Source organism: Hypomesus nipponensis, chromosome 6, assembly GCF_054491055.1.
Source record: "Hypomesus nipponensis isolate SF chromosome 6, ASM5449105v1, whole genome shotgun sequence".
Lineage (NCBI taxonomy): Eukaryota > Metazoa > Chordata > Actinopteri > Osmeriformes > Osmeridae > Hypomesus > Hypomesus nipponensis.
The window spans coordinates 19,441,539-19,467,383 of record NC_140366.1 but is presented as its reverse complement, the minus strand read 5'-3'; the positions used below and the strand labels follow the sequence as shown (position 1 = coordinate 19,467,383).

The 25,845-nt window shown below is 45.3% G+C and overlaps 4 protein-coding genes and 1 pseudogene across 5 annotated transcripts; 4 read left to right on the top strand and 1 right to left on the bottom strand.

The window, feature by feature from the left end:
• Positions 1-111: 111 nt before the first annotated feature.
• LOC146287529 (cholesterol 24-hydroxylase-like) lies at positions 112-7,560 on the bottom strand. The gene is made up of 15 exons (XM_084699297.1): positions 7,248-7,560; positions 5,303-5,380; positions 5,098-5,179; positions 4,874-4,947; positions 4,483-4,569; positions 4,244-4,382; positions 3,912-4,025; positions 3,152-3,314; positions 2,974-3,039; positions 2,802-2,874; positions 2,565-2,649; positions 2,047-2,157; positions 888-976; positions 720-786; positions 112-597 (listed from the first exon to the last, which is right to left on the bottom strand). The coding sequence occupies exons 1-15, from the start codon at positions 7,394-7,396 to the stop codon at positions 445-447; spliced, it is 1,530 nt and encodes a 509-aa protein (XP_084555423.1). The 5' UTR covers positions 7,397-7,560; the 3' UTR covers positions 112-444.
• LOC146287528 (cholesterol 24-hydroxylase-like) lies at positions 7,395-10,351 on the top strand (annotated as a pseudogene). The gene is made up of 8 exons (XR_014758485.1): positions 7,395-7,425; positions 7,516-7,578; positions 8,009-8,081; positions 8,234-8,318; positions 8,724-8,834; positions 9,293-9,381; positions 9,483-9,549; positions 9,668-10,351. The product of XR_014758485.1 is annotated as a cholesterol 24-hydroxylase-like (transcript).
• Positions 10,352-10,806: 455 nt separating this feature from the next.
• Positions 10,807-12,608, top strand: LOC146287527 (lactoylglutathione lyase-like). The gene is made up of 6 exons (XM_084700379.1): positions 10,807-11,003; positions 11,374-11,456; positions 11,540-11,680; positions 11,934-12,001; positions 12,112-12,201; positions 12,290-12,608. The coding sequence occupies exons 1-6, from the start codon at positions 10,935-10,937 to the stop codon at positions 12,379-12,381; spliced, it is 543 nt and encodes a 180-aa protein (XP_084556505.1). The 5' UTR covers positions 10,807-10,934; the 3' UTR covers positions 12,382-12,608.
• An 80-nt stretch (positions 12,609-12,688) lies between these two features.
• Positions 12,689-19,871, top strand: LOC146287526 (BTB/POZ domain-containing protein 9-like). Its single transcript, XM_084700378.1, has 11 exons — positions 12,689-12,874; positions 13,807-14,015; positions 14,369-14,732; positions 14,927-15,194; positions 15,305-15,524; positions 15,695-15,814; positions 16,508-16,617; positions 16,817-17,006; positions 17,592-17,699; positions 17,872-17,950; positions 18,039-19,871. The coding sequence occupies exons 2-11, from the start codon at positions 13,831-13,833 to the stop codon at positions 18,225-18,227; spliced, it is 1,833 nt and encodes a 610-aa protein (XP_084556504.1). The 5' UTR covers positions 12,689-12,874; positions 13,807-13,830; the 3' UTR covers positions 18,228-19,871.
• Positions 19,872-20,173: 302 nt separating this feature from the next.
• On the top strand, positions 20,174-25,456 carry LOC146287525 (AN1-type zinc finger protein 3-like). Its single transcript, XM_084700108.1, has 7 exons — positions 20,174-20,301; positions 20,401-20,774; positions 22,918-22,958; positions 23,939-24,127; positions 24,795-24,860; positions 24,942-25,112; positions 25,254-25,456. The coding sequence occupies exons 2-7, from the start codon at positions 20,704-20,706 to the stop codon at positions 25,406-25,408; spliced, it is 693 nt and encodes a 230-aa protein (XP_084556234.1). The 5' UTR covers positions 20,174-20,301; positions 20,401-20,703; the 3' UTR covers positions 25,409-25,456.
• The last annotated feature ends 389 nt before the right edge of the window (positions 25,457-25,845 follow it).

The window sequence follows — 25,845 nt, the reverse complement described above, 5'->3', positions numbered from 1 at the left end:
CAAGCACTGTCCAATACAATTTAGACTACATTATCCCTATTAATCCAGTCCATATTGCTGCAATTGTCTGTCGATTCAAATATTCCACTTGTATCAAAGCAGAGAATGAGAAAAAGGAAATGTTTTTTAATTGGCAAAAAGATAAGAAGTGGAAGATAGAATATATTTTAAATTGAGCGATCAATCCTAAACCATCAACAGTTTGTGGTTGGGTTCATGTTTATGTTTAATTTTTACAGTATATCATTCAGTGTATTTTCAGAGCATGATAGATATGGTTAGAGAAATGACATCAATATTATGATGAAATTATACACAAACATTTTGTCAAAGGTTATGAAGGTGTTATTATATACTTCAGAAGGACCTTGTTTACATTTAGTCATTCAGCAGACGCTCTTATCCAGAGCGTGTTTGTCTGTGTTTGATGGTGTAAGGTAGACTTCAGGAGGAGTATGTTTGTCTGTGTTTGATGGTGCAAATCACTCCACTCTTAGGCCTCAGTGTGCCTGTGTCGGCGATGTCGAAGGACTGGCCGGGCAGCAGGCTGAAGTCAAACCTCTGGAGCAGTTTGGCCATCACAACCTTGGCCTCCATCTACACGCACAAACACACATTCACTTTAAGAGATCAAGAGACCTTATCAGTGTGTGTGAGAGAGAGAGTGTGTGTGTGTGTGTCTGTAAGAGAGAGAGAGTGCAGTGTGTGTGTGTCCACACCTGTGCAAAGTTTTGTCCCAGGCAAGATCGTGGTCCTAGAGCAAAGGGGTAGTAGCAGTAGTAGGGCCTGGCAGAAAAATTAAACATCAAAACATTGTTACTTTCTTGTTAGCAGCATTGTAGTCACCTCACATGGTGGATATAGAATGTTCCAGATGGGCCACCTACTTGGCAGCATCAGGGTGAAACCTATCTGGGTCAAAAGTCAGCGGGTCCTTAAAGAATTTATCCAGTCTTCCAGTGACATAGGAACTGAACTGAAACAAGGAAAGACATGTTCACATCAGCCACAAGGGGATCAATTTGGCAGAGATTCAAGTAAAAGTTGTATGTGTGACGGGTATGTAACGGACGTGGTTTTGCTAGCAAACACCATCAGAGGTATCTGGCCGCACCGACCAGGAGTCGAACTCACCACCTCTGACATGCCAAGCGCCACCACTACCAGCTACGCCAAAGAAAAAGCTAGCTATTCGTTGACGCGGGTGGCCCATTACATACCTGAGGAGTGAGTTTCACCGATTCACACCGGCTACATATGTTTATTTAACATATGTAATAAGTACAGGTACATTGGAATTATTTGATCCTTTCCTAGCAGACTTTCTAGACTAGACTAGAATCTAAATCTACAATAAATATACAGTTCTTAATCTTGTACACACTATACACAGTAGTGTACCGTATTTTTCGGAAATAAAGCCGCGGCTTGAACCCTGATTTTACAGTTGTCAGGCTTATATTTCGAAGCGGCTCATAGCCCGGTTTTAGAACAAAAAGGTGGCTTAGTCTCAAGATCTCTACAGGCCGTGCAGCTAATTTAATGCTCAACACTTGAACGGGGGCTTATTACTTAAAAGAGGAATTATTTCTACTGTGTCGTCTCAGTTACATTATCAGGACTTGGAAATACAGTGACTTGCTAAAGTAGGGAGTTGCCATAGGCTTGATGCTGACGTAAGCATTACGTGAAGTCAGTGAGGGCTGTTCGAATGTCAAGAAGAGCAGTGAGAAAATACAAGTTGTGAAAAGAGACCGCGTCTGTGTCTTATTGTCCACACGATCATATACAATTAGATCTAAAATGAACCTACAAAGAGCTTGGTTACACTACCAAAGTTGAATTAGCCAATGTCGTTATCCAAGCTGTCCAATGGGAAAGTGGTTTGGGTAAACAAAACAGTTGTGAGTATTGTTCCGCCCAACGCTAATCGCTGCTACGGTATTGTTGTTCCCGTTCCAGTGCGGCCTGTACTGTAATTACAAACACAAAGCTCCAAATGCGTCTTATTTTCAGAAAAATACGGTAGATATGGATGTAGCTTACAAAGCAGGCGACTCCTCCTGGTATCCGGACACCGCTGATGATCGTGTCGTCCGCCAGCCAGCGAGACGTACCTGGAGCCGTGGGGTACAACCTCAGGGTCTCCTTCAACACCTGAGAGATCACCACACAAAAAAACAGAAAGTTTAGAAACTGACCGACTGTTACTGAAATTACTATGAAATTACACACACATACAGTGGTTAAGAACATCATATTTAGCTGCTGCATCCTCAGTTATAAAAAAATGTCACACCTACATTTCAAAACAAGATTTTGCCCCCGTACAAAACCATCAACCAAGATTCGACAGACCAAATACTTAAATTACAACCATATTGCTCATATCAGAAATGATCAAGATAGCTTCTGATCATCTTTGGAGTTAACTCACAATGACCAGCAGAGGTCAGTAGAGTCACTAGAAAACAAACTGATTTGAACAGATTGAACCTGAATTGGACTGTTTGCGCAACAGGAACTTTGTCCCCTTTTTCTTTGCAGGCGTTTGATAATCGTACCTGTGAAAGGTAACCCATTTTCCCCAGATCATCGTAGCTGATCTCCTGCTTCATCCCAACAACCTCATCCACCTCTCTCGTCACCCTGGTGAACATAAACATGTATAATGACTATAAGATGAATACAATTAGGATACATAGAAATGTAGGCTACTGATGTTTGTAGATTTAGGGGATGTACTCATGTAGTGCATATGCAGTGTCACAGTGTCAGTCTATCTGAACTGTTTTGCTCACTTTGCTAATATATCTGGTAGTCGTGCCAGTTCCATAATGGCAAAAGCAAGTTGATTTGCTGTGGTTTCTTGTCCTATAAAGAGGAAAAGGACATACATGCAGCACCAGTACAACTAATAATAATTCAGAAACATCAGTCTATTAGTGTAGAAGGGTTTCCTAAGTCTCCCACCTGCGATGAAAAACGTCACAAAGTTGTCCAACATCTGCTCCTCATCCTCTTTATCCATGAGTTCCTCTAAAGTGATAAATATATCACAATAAATCCACTGCACATAATGAACACACATTTTCATATCTTTTTGGGACAAAATGGTATTGTTAGTTTCATGTTAACTTGTTTGTAGAACCTTTGTTGGCTGTTTTGATGATCTGAGTGAGGATGTCTTTAGGAACATCTTCTCCTCTCTGGATCGCCTCCCTCCTCTCGTTTATCCACTCAGCACCTGTGTTCCTCAGCAGCAGAGCGGCCTCCTTCACTTCACGGATGAACTTCTGGTTCTTCGGCATGTACTGGAAAAGTGTTGGAAGTGTAACCGAGGTGAATTGGTTCAACTCAGTCCAATACTGACAAGCAGCGTGACCAATGGTACACCTGTTACATAGGCACTTGTTAGTGTTTAGCATGATGATCTGCATAAAAGCTTCAGATTAGAAGAAAAAAAATCTAATTTTTGGGGAAATACGTTTTGAAAGGTTGAACAAATATTTTTTTTGAAAGGTTTGGAAACTTTTGGAAAGGTTGAAAAAATTGGTACGTTGTGCATGAGACTGAGGGAGTTAGCGATGTTCACATGACTGAGAATAGAGACATTCCTGATCACCCATGGCCATATATGTGGGAGATGTTGTTGTCTGCATCAAAAAGGATTCCTGGCGAATGCGTTGGATGGTTATAGTGTGTTTTTGTATTAATGTATTAATATGAGGTGAGGTTCAACAGTAGTAGTAATGGCAAATTTTTACTTAAGTATGTTACATGTCAGTCTTTGATTATAAACATGAGTATCTGTACTTTTATTCGATTGAAGGATGTGTACTTTAGGCAACTCTGCCTGTTAGAAGTTAGCATAATAATCACGGTAGGATCTCAAGGTCAGTTAGTTTTACCTGGAAGGTGTTATCCCTCAAATAATACACCATCCCTTTCAGACACAACAGTATGGCGTGAGGGAAAGGGGAGTCCTTCTGCTTCAGCAAGTCCAGATCCACTCCAAATGCCACCTGGAATTGACAACATAAATGGTGGGGTTTGTGATTGGTCGAATGCGCTGGGCGAAAGCCCATGACTGGCTTCCTTTTGATGTTTGTTCCATTATGATTCTTATGTGACAAGAACGTTGAGCCCAGTTCATTTCTAGGTTGAATCTAAGATCAATAAAAGAAGGTTACATCAGTTGATTACTATTATCTGATAGTGACCTGACCAAACACAACCTAACCTTAGCGATGACATCCAGAGTGACACAGTTGACCAGTTGGTGCATGTTGGCATCTGTCTTGCTGTCTGCCAGCTCTCCCAGTTTGTCCATCAGTAGCTCTGCCCTCTCGTTGAACTGACCCATGAGGCCCCTCAGGTACCTGACAGAGACAAGGAGCAAAGACGTCGTAGGCTTCAAGGCTCACATGAGGACCTCCATTTTTGTAATTTTTTTCTGTGTCAGCAGGAGGTGAAGCTTACACGCTGCTGAAAGCAGGGTCCATGATACGGCGTTGCTTGTACCACTGTTCATGATTCTGGGCCGTGACTAGGCCGTTTCCTAGGAACCTGGATGGGAGAGAGGGAGAGGAAACAAAAGATGACAAAGAATTTGATTTTTTATCCACTGGGTAAGTCAGATGTGTAGGTGTGTTTTCAAATGTGGGTGGGACAGCCTTTTTCTATTAATAAATGAGGATGGGGTCATTAAATATAATATGTATTATAAAAAAAATATGTTTAAAGGAAATCAAAACAACCATGACAACCCCAACCACCACCGTGTCCATAATGTATAATAAATAACTGGCTCAGTAGAATGATTATATATATTACTTGTCGAACAGTGCAGCTATATTCAGGAGCGTCTCACCTTTGTCCAAACAAGCTAAATAGACGTTTGTAGACCATGTCATCTTTGGGGTACTTAGAAGACATCAGGATATCCTGTGAAGACAATACAAATTGTGTGAAAAATTGGTGGGCGGACTGGTTTTATCAGTTTTTTCATCCACAATTCATGCATGAGATTGTTTGCTCTAGTCTACTTATTACACAACAAGAAAGTGAAATGCTCTGGACACGCCTATATTTTACTTTTGTGGCTTCTGGGCAAGATACGCAAAGGAAAATAGCATGCAGGCCATTTATCCGGTACACAGGTCCATATTCTTCAGCCCTGTTGGAGACAGCATCGTCAGTTCGCTCAGCGCTAACACATAGAGAACAAGAGAGTAGCATATGAGGTAATCTTAGGAGAATGTTAAAGACGATCACAGCACCATGTGACTACGCATCTCACCATTGGAGGAACAAATCGTGTACAACTCGATCCTCACGCATCACCTTCAGGAAATGGGAAGTGTGTCCAAATAGAAAACTGGAGGAAGGAATACAAAGTTGTTGTGCTGAACCTGTGTGCGGCAATACACCTCTACCAATAAGAACATCCATGGCATCAACCCCTCCAGGAAATTTGCCTCCTGACATTTTCAAAGCAGTATATCATCCACTGCCTATTAGGCCGACACACTGCATGGCAACTTCATTTTCCGACCGCCATCGAGCGATCATTTGGTCAGTAACAACGTCACTGTCCATATATAGATATCAGCGCTACCAGTAGGGAAAACCATAAACATATAAAAGCCTTTATATTAGTGCTGTCAAACTATACTAATATTTAATTGCGATTAATTGCATTAATGTCATAGTTAACTCGCGATTAATCGCAATTAATCACACATTTTTATCTATTCTAAATGTCCATTGATTTCTTTTTGTCCCATAATTTTTTTCTCATTTTAATGCTCTTATCAACATGGAAAAGTGGATCAGAATCGCTGTGACTTAGATCGGCTGGGTTTTGGCTCCGCCTATACAAAACCTGAGCTGAAAACAGAAGGGAGACTGTTCTCCACATTTAAGAGCAATAAAGTTTTTGTGCTTTGGACAAGCTTTCAGGAACTCAAGTATATAATGTACTGAGAAGCAAATCATGGAATTTGCTTTACAGGATCTTTAAGGGCGCGCAGGTTTTTGTTACGCCTTTGACTGTGGCTAGCTAGTTTGCTTAGCCTGATGTTGTCATACTCATAATTCTAGTCAGAATATGAGTCTGAAACCGCTCCGTTGGGCTGTGACTATGGGGCGTGTTTCAACCGAACCCGGACCGAGCAACTCCAGACCGAAGTTCCCGACCAATCTTTTTTGTGGGCGGGGCTAAATTTGGCTGGAAACCAGGCTATAGCTTGCCTATTATGGAGTTAGATGAGTTAATAATTTACAAACAAAGGTAATTATTACCGTGTTTCAGGTTGTACCAATAAGACACACCGAGAAAGACATTTGGAATATGTTAGGTTGATTAAAGACGTTATTGCGTTACTTATTTTGGCCTTCACAACACAACTGTCGTTGATAACTTGGTACTGCGTCTCCCTCACCCATCCACACACCATCTGGTTATAGGCCTCCAAACCTTTGTAGGATTTAAGGTATTGCGCTGTGTATGGGCTCAGCAAGAAAACCAGGTAGTTGACTAAATCGGGATATGCAACTGAAGGAAGAATCACCGGGTCGTCACGGATCTAAGAAGAGGGAGCTAACTCGTAGGGATCTGCACCGCCAATAAATCGTAATTTCTCGAAATATAGCGCCTTTCTTGTGGTCCAAGTCCTTCCCTATATGCCTTCGCATCTTGGACGTGTTTTGATTAGCTTTTCGGTTGTTTAGACATGGCTACATTCACTTAAAGTATCCAAAGCGCACAATACTCCATTTTTTTTTTGAGTGCCTCCACAATGGCCGCGCATCCGGGTTGCCGCCCGGAACGTGACGTCGGTGAAAACCCTATATAGAAACTCCCCTTGCTTAACCCTCTACAACAGTTAGGGGACGCAAGTTTGATATCAGCCTTGATATCATTTTTGGTAGGGACATAGTTCATCTGAAACCCAGCGTTGTAACAACGTTGAAAAACCAGCTGTTGGGTTAATTTAGACAGGTATGTTGCATAACCTGCTTTCTGGAATACCCACCTGGCGTTGATTGGGATACTGTACATTTTTTCCTGGTTTATCAATCTAAATTAATGCACTGACTAATGAAGTCTGTGGGTCATAGTTCAATTGCAAGCAACTGTAGCACATAACCTAAGAATTCATTTAAAAAATAATAGTCTCAGATTAGATAAAAACTTCTCAGATTAGATATTTTAGTCATCGAGACCAAAGTTTAGGACTCACCTCGTTCGTGGCGGCCCAGGTATATGATCGTACTTCCAGTGTATGTACTTAATATACAAACAGTAACTGGTAAATGCGACACAGCATAAAACAAAGATTAATGCAAGAACGTTAAAGGAGAAACCTGCAATAGAACTGAAGAATGCCATGTTCTCGATAGTGAACTATATCGCTCTTCGTGGAAAATATTTATAGGATTGTGTTTCGGGCCAACTTGTCTGTAATCTTCTCCAGATCGCAATGCAACTTCCAGGATGTAGTCTCTAAGCTAGGTCAGAGAAACCAGCAAGAACGCATTTTTCTGCGCATGCCACAGTTTGCTCGTTAAGTGGTCAGTCAGAGTACCTGTTATTGGGGAGGGATTGTTCTTCGGTAGGCTACAGCAAGGATTTGTGTGTGTGTGTGTGTCGTACTGAAAAGTTAATGTTTCGAGATATCTCGAAATGTTGCCTACACATTTTAATCTGCGTTTGCCTCCAGTTTTACACATGCATATCATTTTGATCGAGTCTTTTTTAGACCTTTTAAGTTATGTTAAAAATGTGTGTTCATTATGTGCAATGGATTTATTGTGATATATCACTTTAGAGGAACTCGTGGATAAAGTGGATGAGGAACAGATGTGGGACTATTTTGTGACGTTTTCATCGCAGATGGGAGACTTTATAGGAAACCCTTCTACACTAATAGACTGATTTTTTATTTTCTGAATTATAATTAGTTGTACTGGTGCTGCATGTATGTCCTTTTCCTCTTTATAGGACAAGAAACCACAGCAAATCAACTTGCTTTTACCATTATGGAACTGGCACGACTACCAGATATATTAGCAAAGTGAGCAAAACAGTTCAGATAGACTGACACTGTGACACTGCATATGCACTACATGAGTACATCCCTTAAATCTACAAACATCCGTAGCCTACATTTCTATGTATCCTAATTGTATTCATCTTATAGTCATTATACATGTTTATGTTCACCAGGGTGACGAGAGAGGTGGATGAGGTTGTTGGGATGAAGCAGGAGATCAGCTACGATGATCTGGGGAAAATGGGTTACCTTTCACAGGTACGATTATCAAACGCCTGCAAAGAAAAAGGGGACAAAGTTCCTGTTGCGCAAACAGTCCAATTCAGGTTCAATTTGTTCAAATCAGTTTGTTTTCTAGTGACTCTACTAACCTCTGCTGGTCATTGTGAGTTAACTCCAGAGATGCTCAGAAGCCATCTTGATAACTTCTGATATCTGATGTTGTTCAATTCTTAGTTGGTGGTTTTGTATGGGGTGTGTGCTTGTTTTTAACTGTCGGTGTGACAGCTTTTTTAATAACGGAAGATACAGCTGCTAAATATAATGTTCTTAATAACAATTGTATGCTTGTGTAATTTTATAGTAATCTGTTTGTTTTTGTGTGGTAATAGTCGGTCAGTTTTTAAACTTTCTATCTGTTTTTTTTGTGTGGTGTTCTCTCAGGTGTTGAAAGAGACCCTGAGGTTGTACTCCACAGCTCCTTCCACGTCTCGCTGGCTGGCGGACGACACGGTCATCAGCGGTGTCCGGATACCAGGAGGAGTCGTCTGCTTTGTAAGCTACATCCACATCTACACAACGCTGCAGCCACATCTACACAACGCTGCAGCCACATCTACACAACACTGCAGCCACATCTACACAACGCTGCAGCCACATCTACACAACGCTGCAGCCACATCTACACAACACTGCAGCCATATCTACACAACGCTGCAGCCATATCTACACAATGCTGCAGCCATATCTACACAACGCTGCAGCCACATCTACACGACGCTGCAGTCATATCTACACAACGCTGCAGCCATATCTTCACAACGCTGCAGCCATACCTACACAACGCTGCAGCCACATCTACACAACGCTGGCTTGAATCACGTCCACTAAACAGACAGGCCTAGGTTATACTTAATTGTTGTTCTTAGTAGTAATTTATTGTTAGAGTTGTTAGAGTATGACTTATTTATCTACGGCTGGTGTTGAACATGTCTTGTCTTGTTTTGTTGCAGTTCAATTCCTATGTCACTGGAAGACTGGATAAATTCTTTAAGGACCCGCTGACTTTTGACCCAGATAGGTTTCACCCTGATGCTGCCAAGTAGGTGGCCCATCTGGAACATTCTATATCCACCATGTGAGGTGACTACAATGCTGCTAACAAGACAGTAACAATGTTTTGATGTTTAATTTTTCTGCCAGGCCCTACTACTGCTAATACCCTTTTGCTCTAGGACCACGATCTTGCCTGGGACAAAACTTTGCACAGGTGTGGACACACGCACACTGCACTCTCTCTCTCTTACACACACACACACACTCTCTCTCACACACACACTGATAAGGTCTCTTGATCTCTTAAAGTGAATGTGTGTTTGTGCGTGTAGATGGAGGCCACGGTTGTGATGGCCAAACTGCTCCAGAGGTTAGACTTCAGCCTGCTGCCCGGCCAGTCCTTCGACATCGCCGACACAGGCACACTGAGGCCTAAGAGTGGAGTGATTTGCACCATCAAACACAGACAAACATACTCCTCCTGAAGTCTACCTTACGCAAAGTCGTCCTGAATAACACCTTTCATAAACTTTAATTGTACTGGACCTGTGCTGGATGCACACCTGATTCAAATGAATGGGTTGTTATCCAGGTCTAGAGAAGCCTGTTAACGACCATTCATTTGAATCAGGTGTGTTGGAGCAGGGAAACATCTAAATTAAAACATGCAGGACAGGTGTTCCCGAGGACCAGGGTTGGGAACCACTGCGTGTATGATTGTTGTTATAGCCTTGTAATATGTTTATTCAAAGATATGTAATAATCATTTTGTTAATAAAAAATAAAGGAGCAAGGCAAGCCATTGTTCTGCGTAAGACCGGGCGAGCCGGAACTGTAACTATGGCGCGGTCCGTTTAGCGCTCTCACTTGCCTCACTGCACCACTGAGCACTTTCCATAGAAAATGAACGGGGACGCCATTTGTATGCTGTTCTTTGAACCTCAGTGTGATTATCTGTATACTTTGTACTTTTTCGAGCAATAAAAAAAAACACGAATGGGGACGACATCTTTAAAGGGCAGGCTCTCTGTGTCTACTGTATATAAATGTGCACTAAGCACGTTCCCAATAAATGAATGGGGACGCCATCTTTAAAGAGCAGGATCGCTGTGTCTACTGTATAAAAGTCTATAATTATAGGTCGGGTCGGTGTATTCCCAAGAACCTGGATCACATCATTCCTCCCTTTATGTTGGCTGTCCTACATTTGTTTTGTACATATGTACCTTTCTCACTTTCTCACAGAAAGTTTTGTTTCCCCCATCAGTAGGGGTCATGTATTTGAGACCAGTTTTGCTATAATAATTTCTCCATTCTTTTTCATCAACTCCTAAAAACAGATTTTTATTATTTTCGACGGTTTGGCTTGCATTAACCGTATGATCATCCGGGAAATATTTATGAGACTTGTAACTCCTCCTACTTTACACCTGTGTCATGCTGTGAAGTGTCAACTGTCTCGACATGATAGTTGGTGTATTCGACTTCATGCAGCCGCAGTCAATGTCGAACACACTTTGGCACATAGCTTACCTGGGCGGTGCTACTTAGTGTATAGATTCTAACTGCTTTCCCACGCCAACTGTCTCCCACCTTAAAATGTCGAGTAAAACATTGACCGATGAGGCCGTGGAATCAGCATGCAAGGAAGGGGACCCCATCACCAAGGTTTGTTAAATATGAATGCGAATATAAATGTTTTTGTGTGTGTTATATGTGTGATATATAGGTAACCAAACCTGTTTAACCCAGCCCTCCCTGGGAAAGGGCAATACAGAATTTGTTACAACGGTAGAACAGCCACTCGTGTGAATGTATTGTATTATTTTTTGTATTGACAATATGTACATGGCCTTGACTTTGAGCTATGTAGAGTTGTGTTTTTCTGGGAATGCAGTTGAAAGCCTAGTCAAGACCATGTTTTGGCAAGTAACAACTTGCCCCACTCCTCTCTCTCTCTCTCTCTCTCTCTCTCTCTCTCTCTCTCTCTCTCTCTCTCTCTCTCTCTCTCACTCTCACTCTCACTCGTTTCTCTTAGGACTTCATGATGCAGCAAACCAATCTCAGGGTGAAAGACCCTGTGAAAGCCATAGACTTTTACACCCGCGTCATGGGCATGACGTGAGTATCAGTAGCCTGCATTAACCTTTGGGTCCTATATTTCCCCACATTGCAACAATGTCCTGATTGTAATTGCCCTCCAGTTTGCTTCAGAAAATAGACTTCACATCCATGTCATTTACTCTCTACTCCTTGGGGTACGAGGAAAAGACGGACATCCCCGTGAACATGAAAGAGAGGACGGCATGGACATTTTCTCGCAGAGCCACTCTGGAGCTCACACAGTAGGTGCTTTTTCCTGTCTAAGACTCATTAGTTTCCTGTTGAAGACTCAGTAGTTTCCTGTCAAAGACTCAGTAGTTACCTGTCTAAGATTCGGTAGTTTCCTGTGTAAGACTCAGTAGTTTCCTGTTTAAGACTCAGTAGTTTCCTGTCCTAGACTCAGTAGTTTCCTGTCTAAGATTCAGTAGTTTCCTGTCTTTCATGGTTTATTAGCTTTCAGAGTCAATACATTTAAAAATGTTCTTTGTGTATAAGCAACTGGGGCTCGGAGTTGGATGACAACATTGCATACCACAACGGAAATTCCGAACCTCGGGGCTTTGGTGAGAAAATGCACAGGATTATCAAATGCTATTCTGTACATACTGAAGATATTCATATGTGATCATTCTTTGTCCCATCCCTCTTCCTCTGATAATACAATTATATGCAGGGCACATCGGTATTGCTGTACCTGATGTGTATGCAGCCTGTAAAATATTTGAAGAACAAGGAGTAACATTTGTCAAGAAACCAGATCAGGGTATGTTTCTAACAAACTAAACACACAATAAATCACAGTTGGGATGTCTTCTTTAGTTGATACCAGTGCCATGTTCCTTCCCAAACAGGTAAAATGAAGGGACTGGCTTTCATACAGGACCCTGACGGATACTGGATTGAGATTTTAAGTCCAAACAATATGGTCCCATTAACTTCATAGATCTTACATTTTGTGGGATTCGACTTAATTGCATTTATGATTCTGATATGCAGGCCTATGAAAGAACCTGCAAAATTATACATTTTAGGGCACAGGGAAACTTTACAAGCACCACTGTACAGAACATGATTTTTATGTATTAGAACTGCCCTAATTGCAAACACATATGGTTGTGAATTGTTGACATTTATTTTGTAGGCCAAATAAACACGTTTATTTTTATGGCAGTTTGTTTTTACATGGTTTCACTTGTCAGTCTGCAGAGGGCGCCTTTTTCTTGTGAATAGAACTGTCCTAAATCACATCCGGGTTATGACCTTTTCGTGTTGTTGTGGTGGTGGAGGTGCAAAAGCTGGATTTGACATCTTATTTAGTATAACAACGAACCTGTGAAGTACATAGTACATTTGGACAAAATATTTTGGAAATAAGCATTGTCTATAGACAAAAGTAAGTCGAACGAAGAAGGAGGACTCGTCGATTGAGCTGCCTGGTACGTCACGCGCCTGAAACCCAAACTGCCGTTTCGGTTAGCTAGTAGTGCTAACAACTGTGTAGCTTGTGAGTTTCGTTCGTCAGACAAACAGCTGAGTCCAAATCAGAAATATAACTGAATTGAATTTCAATAAAAAGATATGTTTAGCTATTACCAGGTTAAGTGTATATTACTACATATGACAGCTAGCAGAGCATGGACTGATGGAACTGTTGGCTATTGTGCTCGGTACTGTAGCCTAGGCTACTGTACTGACTGTAGTTGAAGTTGCTATAAGTGTAACGAAATGGTTTTTCTCAGTCAAGACGTAAGCTAGCTAGAGCCAAGCGCTACAATAATAACTGCACTGTAACACTTGTGTTGTGACCAGAACGGTTTAGCTTATGTGTCTAGCTTGTCAAGGTATGTCATAATAACAATGTGTACTCGGAACAGCCCACAAATTAGAACTAGGCACGCTAGCTAGACTAACTGGTCTTTCAGGACGTGTTTTCCAGTTTCCTGGACTGTCAGTATGTAGCTAGGCGTTAGCTATGTAACGTTAGCTAGATAAATGAGTTAGCTAGGCTAGCTAAACGCTCTTTACGCAAGTGCAACTCTAGCGTCCTGTAGCTGACATGTAAGCTAGTGTAGCGACAGTGGGGACGGTTGCACTTTCTACATGCCAATTAGGTTACATTACTCTATACCAGCCCTCCCATTGTGACAAAAAAACGCCATAATGAGATGTATGACTCCATCGTTGAAAGCTCCTACTTATAAAATAGGCTACTGATATGCTGATGATACGCTACTGGCACTAGTCAAATAAAGTCAAACCTTACGCTACCTTTTCTAGTTTTAAAACGTCCATATCAGATAATGCATGAATATATTCATACCACACATTTACTAACATTAACCATGACAAAATATCGCCCTTGTTTCAGATGTGATTTTGGAATACTATTATAATGAGTAACAGTCACCCCTTGCGTCCACTGGCCTCCGTTTCGGAGATCGATCACATCCACCTGCTGTCAGAGCAGCTTGGGGCGCTGGTGCCAGGTGAAGAATACAGTGATGTCACTTTCATTGTGGAAGAGAAACGGTTCCCAGCACATCGCGTGATCCTGGCCGCGCGCTGCCACTACTTCAGGTTGGTAGCTTGCTCTGGGATTATTCAGAGGGTTCTCGTTTTGTGCCCATTTGATGTGCATCTAACTTTCTAAAGTTTGGACCTGTTGTTGCCCCCCCTATTTGTAAAGTCTGAATAATTATAAACATGGTAATTTGCCTGTTAATGCCTGCAATGCAGTGAAGAAAACCAAATGGCAAATTATACTTTTTAATGTAACTGGCAACTCAAACAGTACAGCCCCCCCCCCCCCCCCGTTTGAAATGATCTAGAACTTCCTCTGGTTCTAGAAAGCTATCAACCAACAGCCTGCTTGTTAATTACAAAGCACAAGGTAATCCAGTTAAGGATGACAGACTCTGCTTGACCTCCAGGGCTCTTCTGTATGGTGGGATGAAGGAGTCCCAGGCGCTGGCGGAGGTGTGCCTGAAGGAGACCAGGGCCGAGGCCTTCTCCATGCTGCTGCACTACCTGTACACAGGCCGAGCCAGCCTCAGCTCCGCCCGCGAGGACGTGCTGCTGGACTTCCTGGGTCTGGCGCACCGCTACGGCCTCCAGCCACTAGAGGACTCCACCTCCGAGTTCTTGCGCACCATCCTGCACACGCACAACGTGTGCCTGGTCTTTGACGTGGCCAGCCTGTACTCTCTGAGCACGCTCAGTGCGGCCTGCTGTGGGTATATAGACCGGCACGCCCCCGAAGTCCTGGCGTCAGAGGCTTTCCTCACGCTTTCCAAGGTAACCCGGGAGATAAGACTGTAGAAAGGGCATAAACATGAACCAAGACATACCTATGGCACATACCTATGGTATGTCTTCTATTAAACCCCACCCTGGACAAAAAGCCGCACCATAAAAACGTGTAGTTCCATAAACGCCACAATGTTTAAAACTTCTCTCTTGAATCTCTTGTTGTTGTTGTCCCTGAGTAGACGGCTGTTTTGACCGTGGTGAGGAGGGACTCTTTTGCCGCCAGTGAGAAGGAGATCTTCCAGGCGCTGTGTCGCTGGTGTCGCCACAACGGAGAGGGGGCCGCCTCCCAGGAAGTGATGTCAGCTGTGCGTCTGCCTCTCATGAGCCTGACGGAGATGCTGAACGTGGTGCGCCCCTCTGGTCTGCTCAGCCCAGACCACCTGCTGGACGCCATCAAGATCCGCTCCGAGAGCCGGGACATGGACCTCAACTACCGCGGCATGCTCAGTGAGTTCCACACAGACAGTTATCCACACAGTCAGTCACCTGTGAGCGATCTTCAACAGAACCAGACTGCTTGTTGTTTCCTGCTTCCATCGTGTGCTGTTGTTTCCCAGCCCCCGAGGAGAACATCGCCACCATGAAGTACGGCGCCCAGGTGGTGAAGGGGGAGCTCAAGTCTGCCCTGCTGGACGGAGACACCCAGAACTACGACCTGGACCACGGCTTCTCCAGGCACCCCATCGAGGAGGACGGCCGAGCTGGGATCCAGGTGAAGCTGGGCCAGCCCTCCATCATCAACCACGTCCGCATCCTGCTGTGGGACCGAGACAGCAGGTGAGACTCCCCCTAGCGCACGCTCATTTTAATGTGTTGTCTGAGATTACGGAACACATTTGATTAACATCCTTATCAGAGTTAGTGTTTACTAAACCGTTGTTACACAGTGATTTATGTTAAAAATCTGTGTATGAGATTTTTCACCTTACGTTTGTCTTTCTGTGCAGGTCGTACTCCTACTACATTGAAGTGTCTATGGACGAGCTGGACTGGGTGCGCGTGGTGGATCACTCCAAGTACCTGTGTCGCTCCTGGCAGAACCTCTTCTTTACTCCTCGTGTGTGCAGGTAAACAAAAACACCCAATCCTCCTTGGTCTGGTGGGAGCAAGCTGGGTGGCTGTGGCTGGTTAGGGGGCAGGCTGGGGGGCTGTGGGTGGTAAGGGGGCAGGCTGGGGGGCTGTGGGTGGTAAGGGGGCAGGCTGGGGGGCTGTGGCTGGTTAGGGGGCAGGCTGGGGGGCTGTGGGTGGTAAGGGGGCAGGCTGGGGGGCTGTGGGTGGTAAGGGGGCAGGCTGGGGGGCTGTGGCTGGTTAGGGGGCAGGCTGGGGGGCTGTGGGTGGTAAGGGGGCAGGCTGGGGGGCTGTGGCTGGTTAGGGGGCAGGCTGGGGGGCTGTGGGTGGTAAGGGGGCAGGCTGGGGGGCTGTGGCTGGTTAGGGGGCAGGCTGGGGGGCTGTGGCTGGTTTGGGGGCAGGCTGGGGGGCTGGGGTTGGTTAAGGGGCAGGCTGGGGGGCTGGTTAGGGCTGGTTAGGGGGCAGGCTGGGGGGCTGGGGCTGGTTAGGGAACAGGCTGGGGGGCTGTGGTTGGTTTGGGGGCAGGCTGGGGTTGGTTAGGGGGCAGGCTGGTTAGGGGGCTGGGGCTGGTTAGGGGGCAGGCTGGGGGGCTCGGGTTGGTTAGGGGGCAGGCTGGGGGGCTGGGGCTGGTTAGGGAACAGGGGGGGCTGTGGCTGGTTACAGTTTCACAGCAGTGTGTCTTTGTATCCCAGGTATGTGCGCATCGTGGGTACCCACAACACTGTCAACAAGGTCTTCCATTTAGTGGCTTTTGAATGCATGTTCACCAACCGTCCCTTCACCCTTGAAAAGGGTCTTCTTGGTAAGCATGAATAGCAAACTCTTATTCAAATGTTATTTCTAACAGAGATCATTTGCCCATACCAAGTCATAGGCTCTATTCTCATCTCTTTAAATGATAACCATTCCTTCTAATCATCTACATCCCTTTGTACCCGTACCAACCAATGATATTCTTTCCTGCTCTCCTGCGTCTCCTCCCCCCTCCCTCCTGCTTGTAGTGCCCAGTGAGAACGTGGCCACCATTGCAGCCTGCTCTAGCGTGGTGGAGGGCGTGAGCCGCAGCAGAAACGCCCTGCTCAACGGAGACACACGCAACTATGACTGGGACTCAGGTTATACCTGCCACCAGCTGGGCTCTGGGGCTGTCGTCATCCAGCTGGCCCAGCCCTACACCATAGACTCTTTGAGGTGTGTGTGGGTGTGTGTCTGTCTGCCTTTGTCTGTCTGCCTCTGTCTGTCTCTGTCTGTCTGTCTGCCTCCGTCTGTCTGCCTCCGTCTGTCTGCCTCCGTCTGTCTGCCTCCGTCTGTCTGCCTCTGTCTGTCTCTGTCTGTCTGTCTGCCTCCGTCTGTCTGCCTCTGTCTGTCTGTTTGCCTCTGTCTGTCTGTTTGCCTCCGTCTGTCTGCCTCTGTCGGTCTGCCTCCGTCGGTCTGCCTCCGTCTGTCTGCCTCCGTCTGTCTGCCTTTGTCTATCTCTGTCTGTCTGTTTGCCTCTGTCTGTCTGCCTCCGTCTGTCTGCCTCTGTTGGTCTGCCTCCGTCTGTCTGCCTCCGTCTGTCTGCCTCCGTCTGTCTGCCTTTGTCTGTCTCTGTCTGTCTGTTTACCTCCGTCTGTCTGCCTCCGTCTGTCTGTCTGTCTGTCTGTTTGCCTCCGTCTGTCTACCTCCGTCTGTCTGTCTGTCTGTGTGGTCAAGCGGATGCATGTCCATTCTGTCTGCACATACAACAGTACACATAATCAAGTAAGATGTGCTGTCGTACTCCATCTTTCTGGGTAGGCTACTACTGTGGGACTGTGACGAGCGCTCCTATAGTTACTACATCGAGGTTTCCACCAACCAGCAGCAGTGGACAAAGGTAGTGGATCGTACCAAGGTGACATGTCGGTGAGTCTTGTCTTGTGACAACAGTTCTGGCTCTGCCACACACTGTCACTCTGTGACTTAAGAACTTGGGCTGTTCGGATGTAAAAAATAAAATAAACGAATGAATTAAAATAACATTTCACCAACCCTTCTCCATTGATTGTCACTTTACATCCTGATGTCTTTCTGTCAGATCTTGGCAGACTCTCAAGTTCGACAAGGTGCCGGCGTCCTTTATCCGCATTGTGGGAACTCATAACACTGCCAACGAGGTTAGGCTGCACATCCAACCCTCATGAGGTCCTCTACACCCTAGCATGTTCCACCCTCTGTATTTACTACCTCTTGCTTGCTTTGCAGGTATTTCACTGTGTCCACTTTGAGTGTCCGGCCCAGTTGGACACGGAGGTTAAAGAGGGCAGTCCAGGGCAGGAGTCTCCAGAGTCGGGCTCCCTGCAGCCTCGACCTCCTCGGCCCTCACGCTCCCACAGCCTGCTCCCCTCCCAGGCCTCCTCCTCTCCCTCCTCCTCCTCACAGCCACAGCACTAGGACAAGTCCTCACTATTTTCTTGGAGGAAAATGCAAGACGTCATTTTTGCACAGGCTTTTTCCAGCCAGAACATGCTGCTAAAAGCAAATATTTTGATAATAACACTTAAGTCTATAGCTAGCTCGAAAATGTTAACAAGAATTGTACGTCGATTGCGGCTGTTTTTAGACTCCGGGGGGTCCAGTCCTATCTGATTTGACACAGAATGAAGAGAAACATGTTTATAGAATACAATGCATTCATACTTGATTGTGAAGACACTTGCTCACATTTGAGGGTAGTGCAAAGGTACTGCTTGGTGCTTGTCAGTGCCTATACTGGCCAGGTACCACTACAGCCAGGGAGTCGAACTGTCCAAAAAGTAACTAGTATCACAATAGTGATGTTGGCAATAATGCTACCTAATCTTTTTTTCTTCGTCGTCGTGTAAATAAACTGTAATCTGTAACGATTAGCATTTACAAATAGTTCAACTCTTTGGTTTATACTTTTTGTGAAATCTATGACATTAAGTAATTTATTGGCACTTGTTAGAATCAAAGTGTTGCCGAGGAAGTCACACCTTGAGTGTGTTGGTTAAAGGCTTAAGCCAACCTGTATCGACTATGTGTGGCAAAGCACTTGAATGTTTTGCTTGAAAAGGTAATGAAGTAATTCGCACTGTTATTGGATTGGAGAGAAGTGTGAACCAGATTATGCACTGGAGCTGAGAACGTAGTATATTTGAAGACTCTTTACTGAGAGCAGCTGATATTTGGCACTTTAAGTCTGTATTTACTGTAGGAATATGTACATACAATCTACTGGCCCAGTTTGGGTGAGTGCTCCCTGTTATTGCTGTTTTAACAAAAACGGTCTATATTACTTTGACACGTTCTGGGTTTATCCAACCTTTTAGAGTGCTGGACATGGTTCTGTTTGTGCTGTATTGGATTAATTGTTCAAGTCTATTGTTGACCATGATTTGTTCTGATTTATCGCAACAGTTATTATTTCTCTGTTTATTAATACATTATATATTTTATTTTACCAGTCATTTTCTTTGCTTCGTTTTTGGTTGCACTTTATCTGATTCCTTAATCCATGAACTTCTTTCGTCGTGCCCTCACCTGGAAACGCGCTTTGTGATGTTTGGACTCCCAGCTGTTAGCATGACAAGGGTCCAAGGCTGGACTTTGACTTAGACTAGATTAGCTAGAAAAGAGATTCCCCATATATCTTTGTATTTTATTTGTCTCCCTTTAATAGATTTAAGTGCATTCTGTTTGTTGTGTTTCTGTAGTGTGTGATAGTAATTACTGTCATTGTTGAGGGGGTTATTTATTTGATTTTCTCTATCACTGCCATTAACGTACAGTTATATCTGTTTTCAAACAGGGCCCTTTCTTAATGCAGATAGATAGATATCTAACAAAGTTTTGTAATTGTCTCACTTCTAACAATGGTTTGTGATCTAATGTAATTAGCAGATCTCCATTGATCAAATGTGTCGTGTGTGGCTTCAAATGTCCTAGAAATCAGTAAACTAAAGACCAAATGAATTGCTTTAACTTTGTTGATTAATAATCAATGTTTGGTCAGCCTCTGAACTGGATTTGATACTATCCCATACCAGCAGCAATAAACATCTGAATGATTCTGTATTCAAAGTTGTGGATTATTGCTGTCCTGTGTCTTATATATACAACATTTTCAAAATATGTTTGATTAAATAAATCAAGAATATACAGTATCTTAAATGTAAAGGTATAAAATGTACACGTTTTTGGATGTACATAGGCACACAATGTACAGTACGCTCGATGTAGCTGTTAAGATAAGATCATAGTGCTATTAAATAATGCATTTTCTACTTACAGGTTTCACAAACGGAACAATTCAGAAGCTGTAGGTTTGGCCTGTGTGAATAACCTACATTGTACTATGACACGGTTTTGAGGTCCATGACGAGTTAAAACGCCGTGACCTGCTTACTCTGAATACAGTTTGGCTTTGCCCCCATCGGACGGCATAGACTGGGTGGTCCCATAGACAGGGACGTAGCACCTTGTGTTAAGAGGAAAAGAGCGAATGGTAAGAAGGATTATTTCGAAAAGGCTTGTTGATACAGCGCTTGCAACGTTTGCTTATCGATATTACATGGAAGTCATATGTGTTTTTTGTTTGTTTTAGGTTACAGGTTGGACAAAGCGATTCGACACCCCTCCCTGGCTGTTTAGTTGTAGTCGAGACCCAGCTGATTGCTTTGAGTCCCGTGAGGACACTTGGATGATCAATCAATCCAAACGGAGTTGTTCGGAACGTTTGGTTTTCTGTGGCCGCTCGTGTCGGCAAAGCCATTCCAACTCCCGGTCCGCTTCAACTGGGGATTATTTCTAGAAGAGGATATTTTCAACTTTTAGTTTACCGAAGATTCTCATAACGACTAGGCCCTTGTCTCATCCCCAGCCTCGCGTACACTTCTAATTTTAAGTCATGGGGGATACTGGTAGCGAACGCAGAAAACCACCAAGTTTACCACCTCGGTGTCCATGTGGATTTTGGGGGTAAGACGTTGTATTTTATTTTCCAGAATCTTGATTGTATAAAGCGATATAATGGGTGAGGAAGTAAATGTTAGCATAAACCCATTGTTGTTCTGTTGTGCAGGCCGGGTGGGGGTTGGGAGAAGTTGAGATCTGGAAACCTATTCATTTCTATCGTATTGTATTTTCCTTGTGTGACCACCCTAGTATTTTCTGTCACACCTGCTCACATTTGTAGTCAATGAAATGTATTATAACATAAGAAATTTGCCCGAGGTTTCCCAAAGCCTGAAGTCTAGTTGAAACGGTCACTCTATTAGGCTACAGCTGATACTTCACAGTACTGGCAACAATTTTCCCTTCATCCGATATTGTCTGGTTGTGGAATGCTTCGGATTTAATACCGTTATCTAGTTTTAATTTCCGTTTTTGTAAGCATTTAGCAGTATTACGACTCATTGAGTAGCCTACAAAATAATATATGTTTTTATTTTATTTCATTAGAACACTATTTAAAGAATAAGACGTGTGGTGGGGGTGGATTATATCATACTATGACTGACACACACACACACACACACACACACACACACACACAGGATATTGGGGTGTTACCCTCCGGTTGCTCTCCAGTCAATCTAAGGACCCCTCACACCTGTCAGTGTCAGGTGATGCAGTTGACATGTTTATTACACGTGCCCAAGGACAACACCTGCTTTTTTTTGGTGTCTAAAGCTTGTCACTTAAACATCCTTGCAAGCATCCTTTAGATGGAAACCAGAAACTGCTTTTTGTGTCAGTCGTTACTGACACTGTTTTTGTGGCGTTGACTTGCCCTGTTGTAACTTGAATTTGAGTAAATATTCGGACTGCCCCCCCCCCCCCCCCCTCCACACACACACACACACACATCATTGTGCTAGTTCATGGGTATCTGGGATGAATATGCTGCACTCCTATTTTGGGCCATTTCATCGTTGGTAAAATTAACGCAGAGGATGTCAATCTGGCTGAAGGCATATACAGAAAAATCAAACCTCTGGCCTCAGGTATCATCTGTGCATGTGTTCATGAGAGGGACAGTGTCCAAACAGACATTCAGGGTTAGGAGTCTAACATATAGCCCAGGTCATTTGTGACCCTGCATTGGTCACATTCCCCCCTGCAGGCACAATGGCTGCATCCCCTCTGCAGCTTCAGCCTGTCCCATGTTGACAGAACACAGCTGACCGATCTGTCCCGGTAAAGGACATTGTTTGTTTGTTTTAAAGAGGTGTTGGAGAGGTCCAGAAGGAGAACATCCCTCTGAAACATGAGGTCATACAGGGATGGAGTTTATGGAATGTTGGAGAAAAGCATGTGTTCGGTGGGAGGAAATGTAGACCATAGATTCTGAGCAAATATATTTTATTTATTATATTGTGAACAGTGTATGACAGTGAATGTTACTGTATCATCAATGACCAAACAGGAAATATAATATGCCCTGTGGAACCTGACCTGAGATTTACTTTCCAGTCCACATACTGATCTTGTTTGTTTTTTCATTCTTAATTTTTCCAATAATTGACGACTAGACTACTGAAGTTGTGAATGTGGTGTCGTGTGTTAGAAGCCTGGTGTTTGATAAGGAGGTGCAACTGTTGTCCCATGAGTCCTTTTTAGGATAGGCTCTTGCACGTTTGGTCACCTCCCTCCTGCGTCAACTTGTTCCACAGTTACAGATAACATCAAAAGACTGCAGTGTGTGCTGGTTACTCATTCTTTGCCAAATATATGTTTTATGGCTACCTTATACTAGTTGCTGTTTACACAGTGTCACTTCCCCTACCCTGTCACCTCAGCCTTTAGGGCTTTCTCCCCCCTCCTTCCCTAATATGACTTTCTGTCATTTGTCACCCGACCATCCGTTTGTTATCACTCACTCCATGTAACCATGGAAACCTCCTAGGTCTGACTGTCTGGCAACAGAAATGGGTCAGGATGGAAGCTCTGGAGGGGAGCTGAACAGCACTCAGATGGGCCCTGTCTGTCATGTTGTGGCAAATGAGAAGACATGATTGCTAAGACTAAGGAACTGTGTATCGGGGGCATTACTGTCCATTTGAATGAAGGCAACCATTAAGACAGTGTCTGTTTTTAACCTGCTTTTCTGTCTTTCCAGGTCAAGTAAAACCATGAACCTCTGCTCCAAGTGCTTTGCTGGTGAGTATTCTTGTGGGCTTTGCAGTCAGTACATCACACTTCTCTATGTCTGGACAGTGACTGACTGTTTCAGGCCCGTCTGTGTACCTGAGAGACCAGGTGGGAGGAGCTTAGGGCCACAGATGGCCGCTGTGTGGCTGATTCACAGCTCACCAACACAAGCTCATCACAAACACCGTAGGCTAAAACACAGCCAAGCGCAGAGCAGGATTTAAGGGCGCAGTTGAGTTCCAGACGACAAGGAAAGCATGAAGCCAGGAACGCTGCTGGGGTGTGAAGGAATAGCTCCTGGGAGACCTGGCAGGGTGTGTGAAGTTAGAGAGACTGGCTCCTGGGAGACCTGGCAGGGTGTGTGAAGTTAGAGAGACTGGCTCCTGGGAGACCTGGTAGGGCTTGTGAAGTTAGAGAGACTGGCTCCTGGGAGACCTGGTAGGGCTTGTGAAGTTAGAGAGACTGGCTCCTGGGAGACCTGGCAGGGTGTGTGAAGTTAGAGAGACTGGCTCCTGGGAGACCTGGTAGGGCTTGTGAAGTTAGAGAGACTGGCTCCTGGGAGACCTGGTAGGGCTTGTGAAGTTAGTGAGACTGGCTCCTGGGAGACCTGGCAGGGTGTGTGCTGAGGTCTGTTGTCAGTCTGGCGTCACAGGAAGCAGCTTGGTTCAGGTCAGCAGGAACTCACCAGCTCTGCTTATCCGCTCTCGCTTCAAGAGAAAGCCCTGACTGTTGGTCCGAGTTCTGCCGAACCTCGCAGAGAGTCTTACACAGAGAAGGGAAGGGTGAATGTGTGGTACTGTCACTCTCTTCCATGTCCGAATTTCTGGGTCTGGTGGATGTTGGCCCTCACATGCATGTCATTTGATTGTCAGTGTTGGAGCAGTGCTGAGGACATATCATTGTATAAAGAGCCATGCGCCACTCCTTAACAGTGTCAACCAACATTTTGATTGTTCGTTTCCTTCTCGTTCCCCTTCTTTCTTCTTCAGATATCCAGAAAAAGCAGCCAGATGAGGACTGTGCCCCTAAGCCCGCCCCGGCCTCTGGGAGTAGCCAATCAGCCGTCTTCAGTAGCGAGAGTAGCAGCATCAGTAGCCAGTCCCTTTCGTCTCAGCCCAGTGGCTCCGACCAACCGCCAAGCGATGATCCTCTCCCTGTGTTCTCTGGCACACAGGAGGGTAAGTTGGTAATCTGGGAGAAAACCAATGGTTTGAACTCCACTGAGAAGCTACCACAGCTGGCGTCACTCACACTAGGACCTAGACGTCTGTTGAGCGCTGCAGTATGTCGCAGGGGGTGGAATCCTTGGGGTAAAGAGCAAAGCTGTGAGCTTCACATGGAGGATCCGTGAGCTGTGGCCTGGCAGCAGCCAGGCTGCTTCCCTCAGTCTTCCCACAGGCTGGGGCGGCCGCGGTGATGGCCGGCTGGTGCTGTAGCTCCGGTGATGGCACCTCTCTGCCTGGCCTACATAGGAACAACGGATGCTCCAACCATCTGTCAACAAGTCCACAGACTATCTCCTTTCATATTCCAAACTGTATTGTAGTTTAGTATAACTTGTATACGTTTTAGTGTTGTTGTTTTTTCACCAAAGAAATGTAAATGATGCATTGTTAAAGCGAGAGTCATTTACTGATCTGAACTCAGGACAGAACCTTGTGTTTAAGTTTCACACCTGTGTCTGTTTTCAACACAGACACAGGTGTGTTGTATTAACAGGCTTGCCTATGCTGAGGTGGTTCTCCCATCACACTGTCTGTAGGCTGGGCTACAGGGTGTCACACCTGTCAGTTATGTCATTGTCGTCGCTTGCTCTGAAGAACCTTTTGTTTTCTCCTCTCACAGGTGTGTCGTGCACAGAGACGGCCCAGGGCATGCTGTGCACTCCCACCAAACGTCCTTACGACTCAGGTACAGCCCTGCCGTCACATCCTGCACCCAGCTTACAGCAGTCCTGCGTGGGTCTGGTGTCATGTCATTGGTTGTGTCCAGCTTCAGGGTCTGAGAGCGAGGCGTCACCGGAGAAACGGGCCCGGACGGACGAGGAGGCGGGGGGGAGTGAGGAGCCCTGCGGGGGGCCCAAGCAGAAGAACCGCCGGCGCTGCTTTCGCTGCCAAACCAAACTAGAGCTGGTGCAGCAGGAACTGGGCTCGTGTCGCTGTGGTCAGTACCGCCATAACCCTCCAGTCACAGGCTAACCCTAACCACCAGAACCCTCCAGTCACAGGCTAACCCACGGGCTTAGCTTTTCACATACTCACCTTCCATAATGTTGTTCTCTCTCCCCCCTCCCCCCCCCCCCAGGCTACGTGTTCTGCATGCTGCACAGGCTCCCTGAGCAGCATGACTGTCTGTTTGACCACCTGGGCCGCGGCCGCGAGGAGGCCGTCCTCAAGATGGTGAAGCTGGAGCGCAAGGTGGGCCGCTCCTGCCAGCGCATCGGGGAGGAGTGCTCCTGAGCACTCACACGGCCCAGCCAATCAGAGAGCAGGCACTTAGAGCGAGAGGGTGGGGGGGGGGGGGGGTATGGGGAGGGAGGGGCAAGGGGAGGGGAGGGGAGGGGGTGGGGGGTTGAGGAGGGAAATGGCATGGTCGCATTAGCTCGGACCTGCCCCCCCAATTCTGGTTGTGAGCTTGAACACAGTCTTGTAAAGTCTTGATCCCTATTTGGGACACCGTCTGGACCGTACTCTGGACTGCACCATCTTGGTCCCAGGGCCCCCAGGGCAAGCTGTGGGGCCTGACTCAGTCTCCCATCTTCACACAGCCTTAACTCACCCAGTCTTCAGGGGGGGTTCCTGTAAAGAAAGATCGGTCAGTTTGATCACACTGCCCCCCTTCCCCGCATCCCCGAGGCTCCTCTGCACCTCCTTTGCTTTATCATTAGTTGAAAAAG

Excerpts from the sequence above, each read along its gene's own strand:
- LOC146287529 (XM_084699297.1), bottom strand. The coding sequence starts at position 7,396 with ATGGCATTCTTCAGTTCTATTGCAGGTTTCTCCTTTAACGTTCTTGCA. Across the intron at positions 2,650-2,801 it reads CTACCAGATATATTAGCAAA|GGTGACGAGAGAGGTGGATG; the intron begins GTGAGCAAAACA and ends TATGTTCACCAG. Across the intron at positions 787-887 it reads TTTCACCCTGATGCTGCCAA|GCCCTACTACTGCTACTACC; the intron begins GTAGGTGGCCCA and ends TTTTTCTGCCAG.
- LOC146287527 (XM_084700379.1), top strand. The coding sequence starts at position 10,935 with ATGTCGAGTAAAACATTGACCGATGAGGCCGTGGAATCAGCATGCAAG. Across the intron at positions 11,457-11,539 it reads ACCCGCGTCATGGGCATGAC|TTTGCTTCAGAAAATAGACT; the intron begins GTGAGTATCAGT and ends ATTGCCCTCCAG. Across the intron at positions 12,002-12,111 it reads TTCCGAACCTCGGGGCTTTG|GGCACATCGGTATTGCTGTA; the intron begins GTGAGAAAATGC and ends AATTATATGCAG.
- LOC146287525 (XM_084700108.1), top strand. The coding sequence starts at position 20,704 with ATGGGGGATACTGGTAGCGAACGCAGAAAACCACCAAGTTTACCACCT. Across the intron at positions 22,959-23,938 it reads CTGCTCCAAGTGCTTTGCTG|ATATCCAGAAAAAGCAGCCA; the intron begins GTGAGTATTCTT and ends TTTCTTCTTCAG. Across the intron at positions 24,128-24,794 it reads GTTCTCTGGCACACAGGAGG|GTGTGTCGTGCACAGAGACG; the intron begins GTAAGTTGGTAA and ends CTCCTCTCACAG.
- LOC146287526 (XM_084700378.1), top strand. The coding sequence starts at position 13,831 with ATGAGTAACAGTCACCCCTTGCGTCCACTGGCCTCCGTTTCGGAGATC. Across the intron at positions 15,815-16,507 it reads TTTACTCCTCGTGTGTGCAG|GTATGTGCGCATCGTGGGTA; the intron begins GTAAACAAAAAC and ends TTTGTATCCCAG. Across the intron at positions 16,618-16,816 it reads CCTTGAAAAGGGTCTTCTTG|TGCCCAGTGAGAACGTGGCC; the intron begins GTAAGCATGAAT and ends TCCTGCTTGTAG.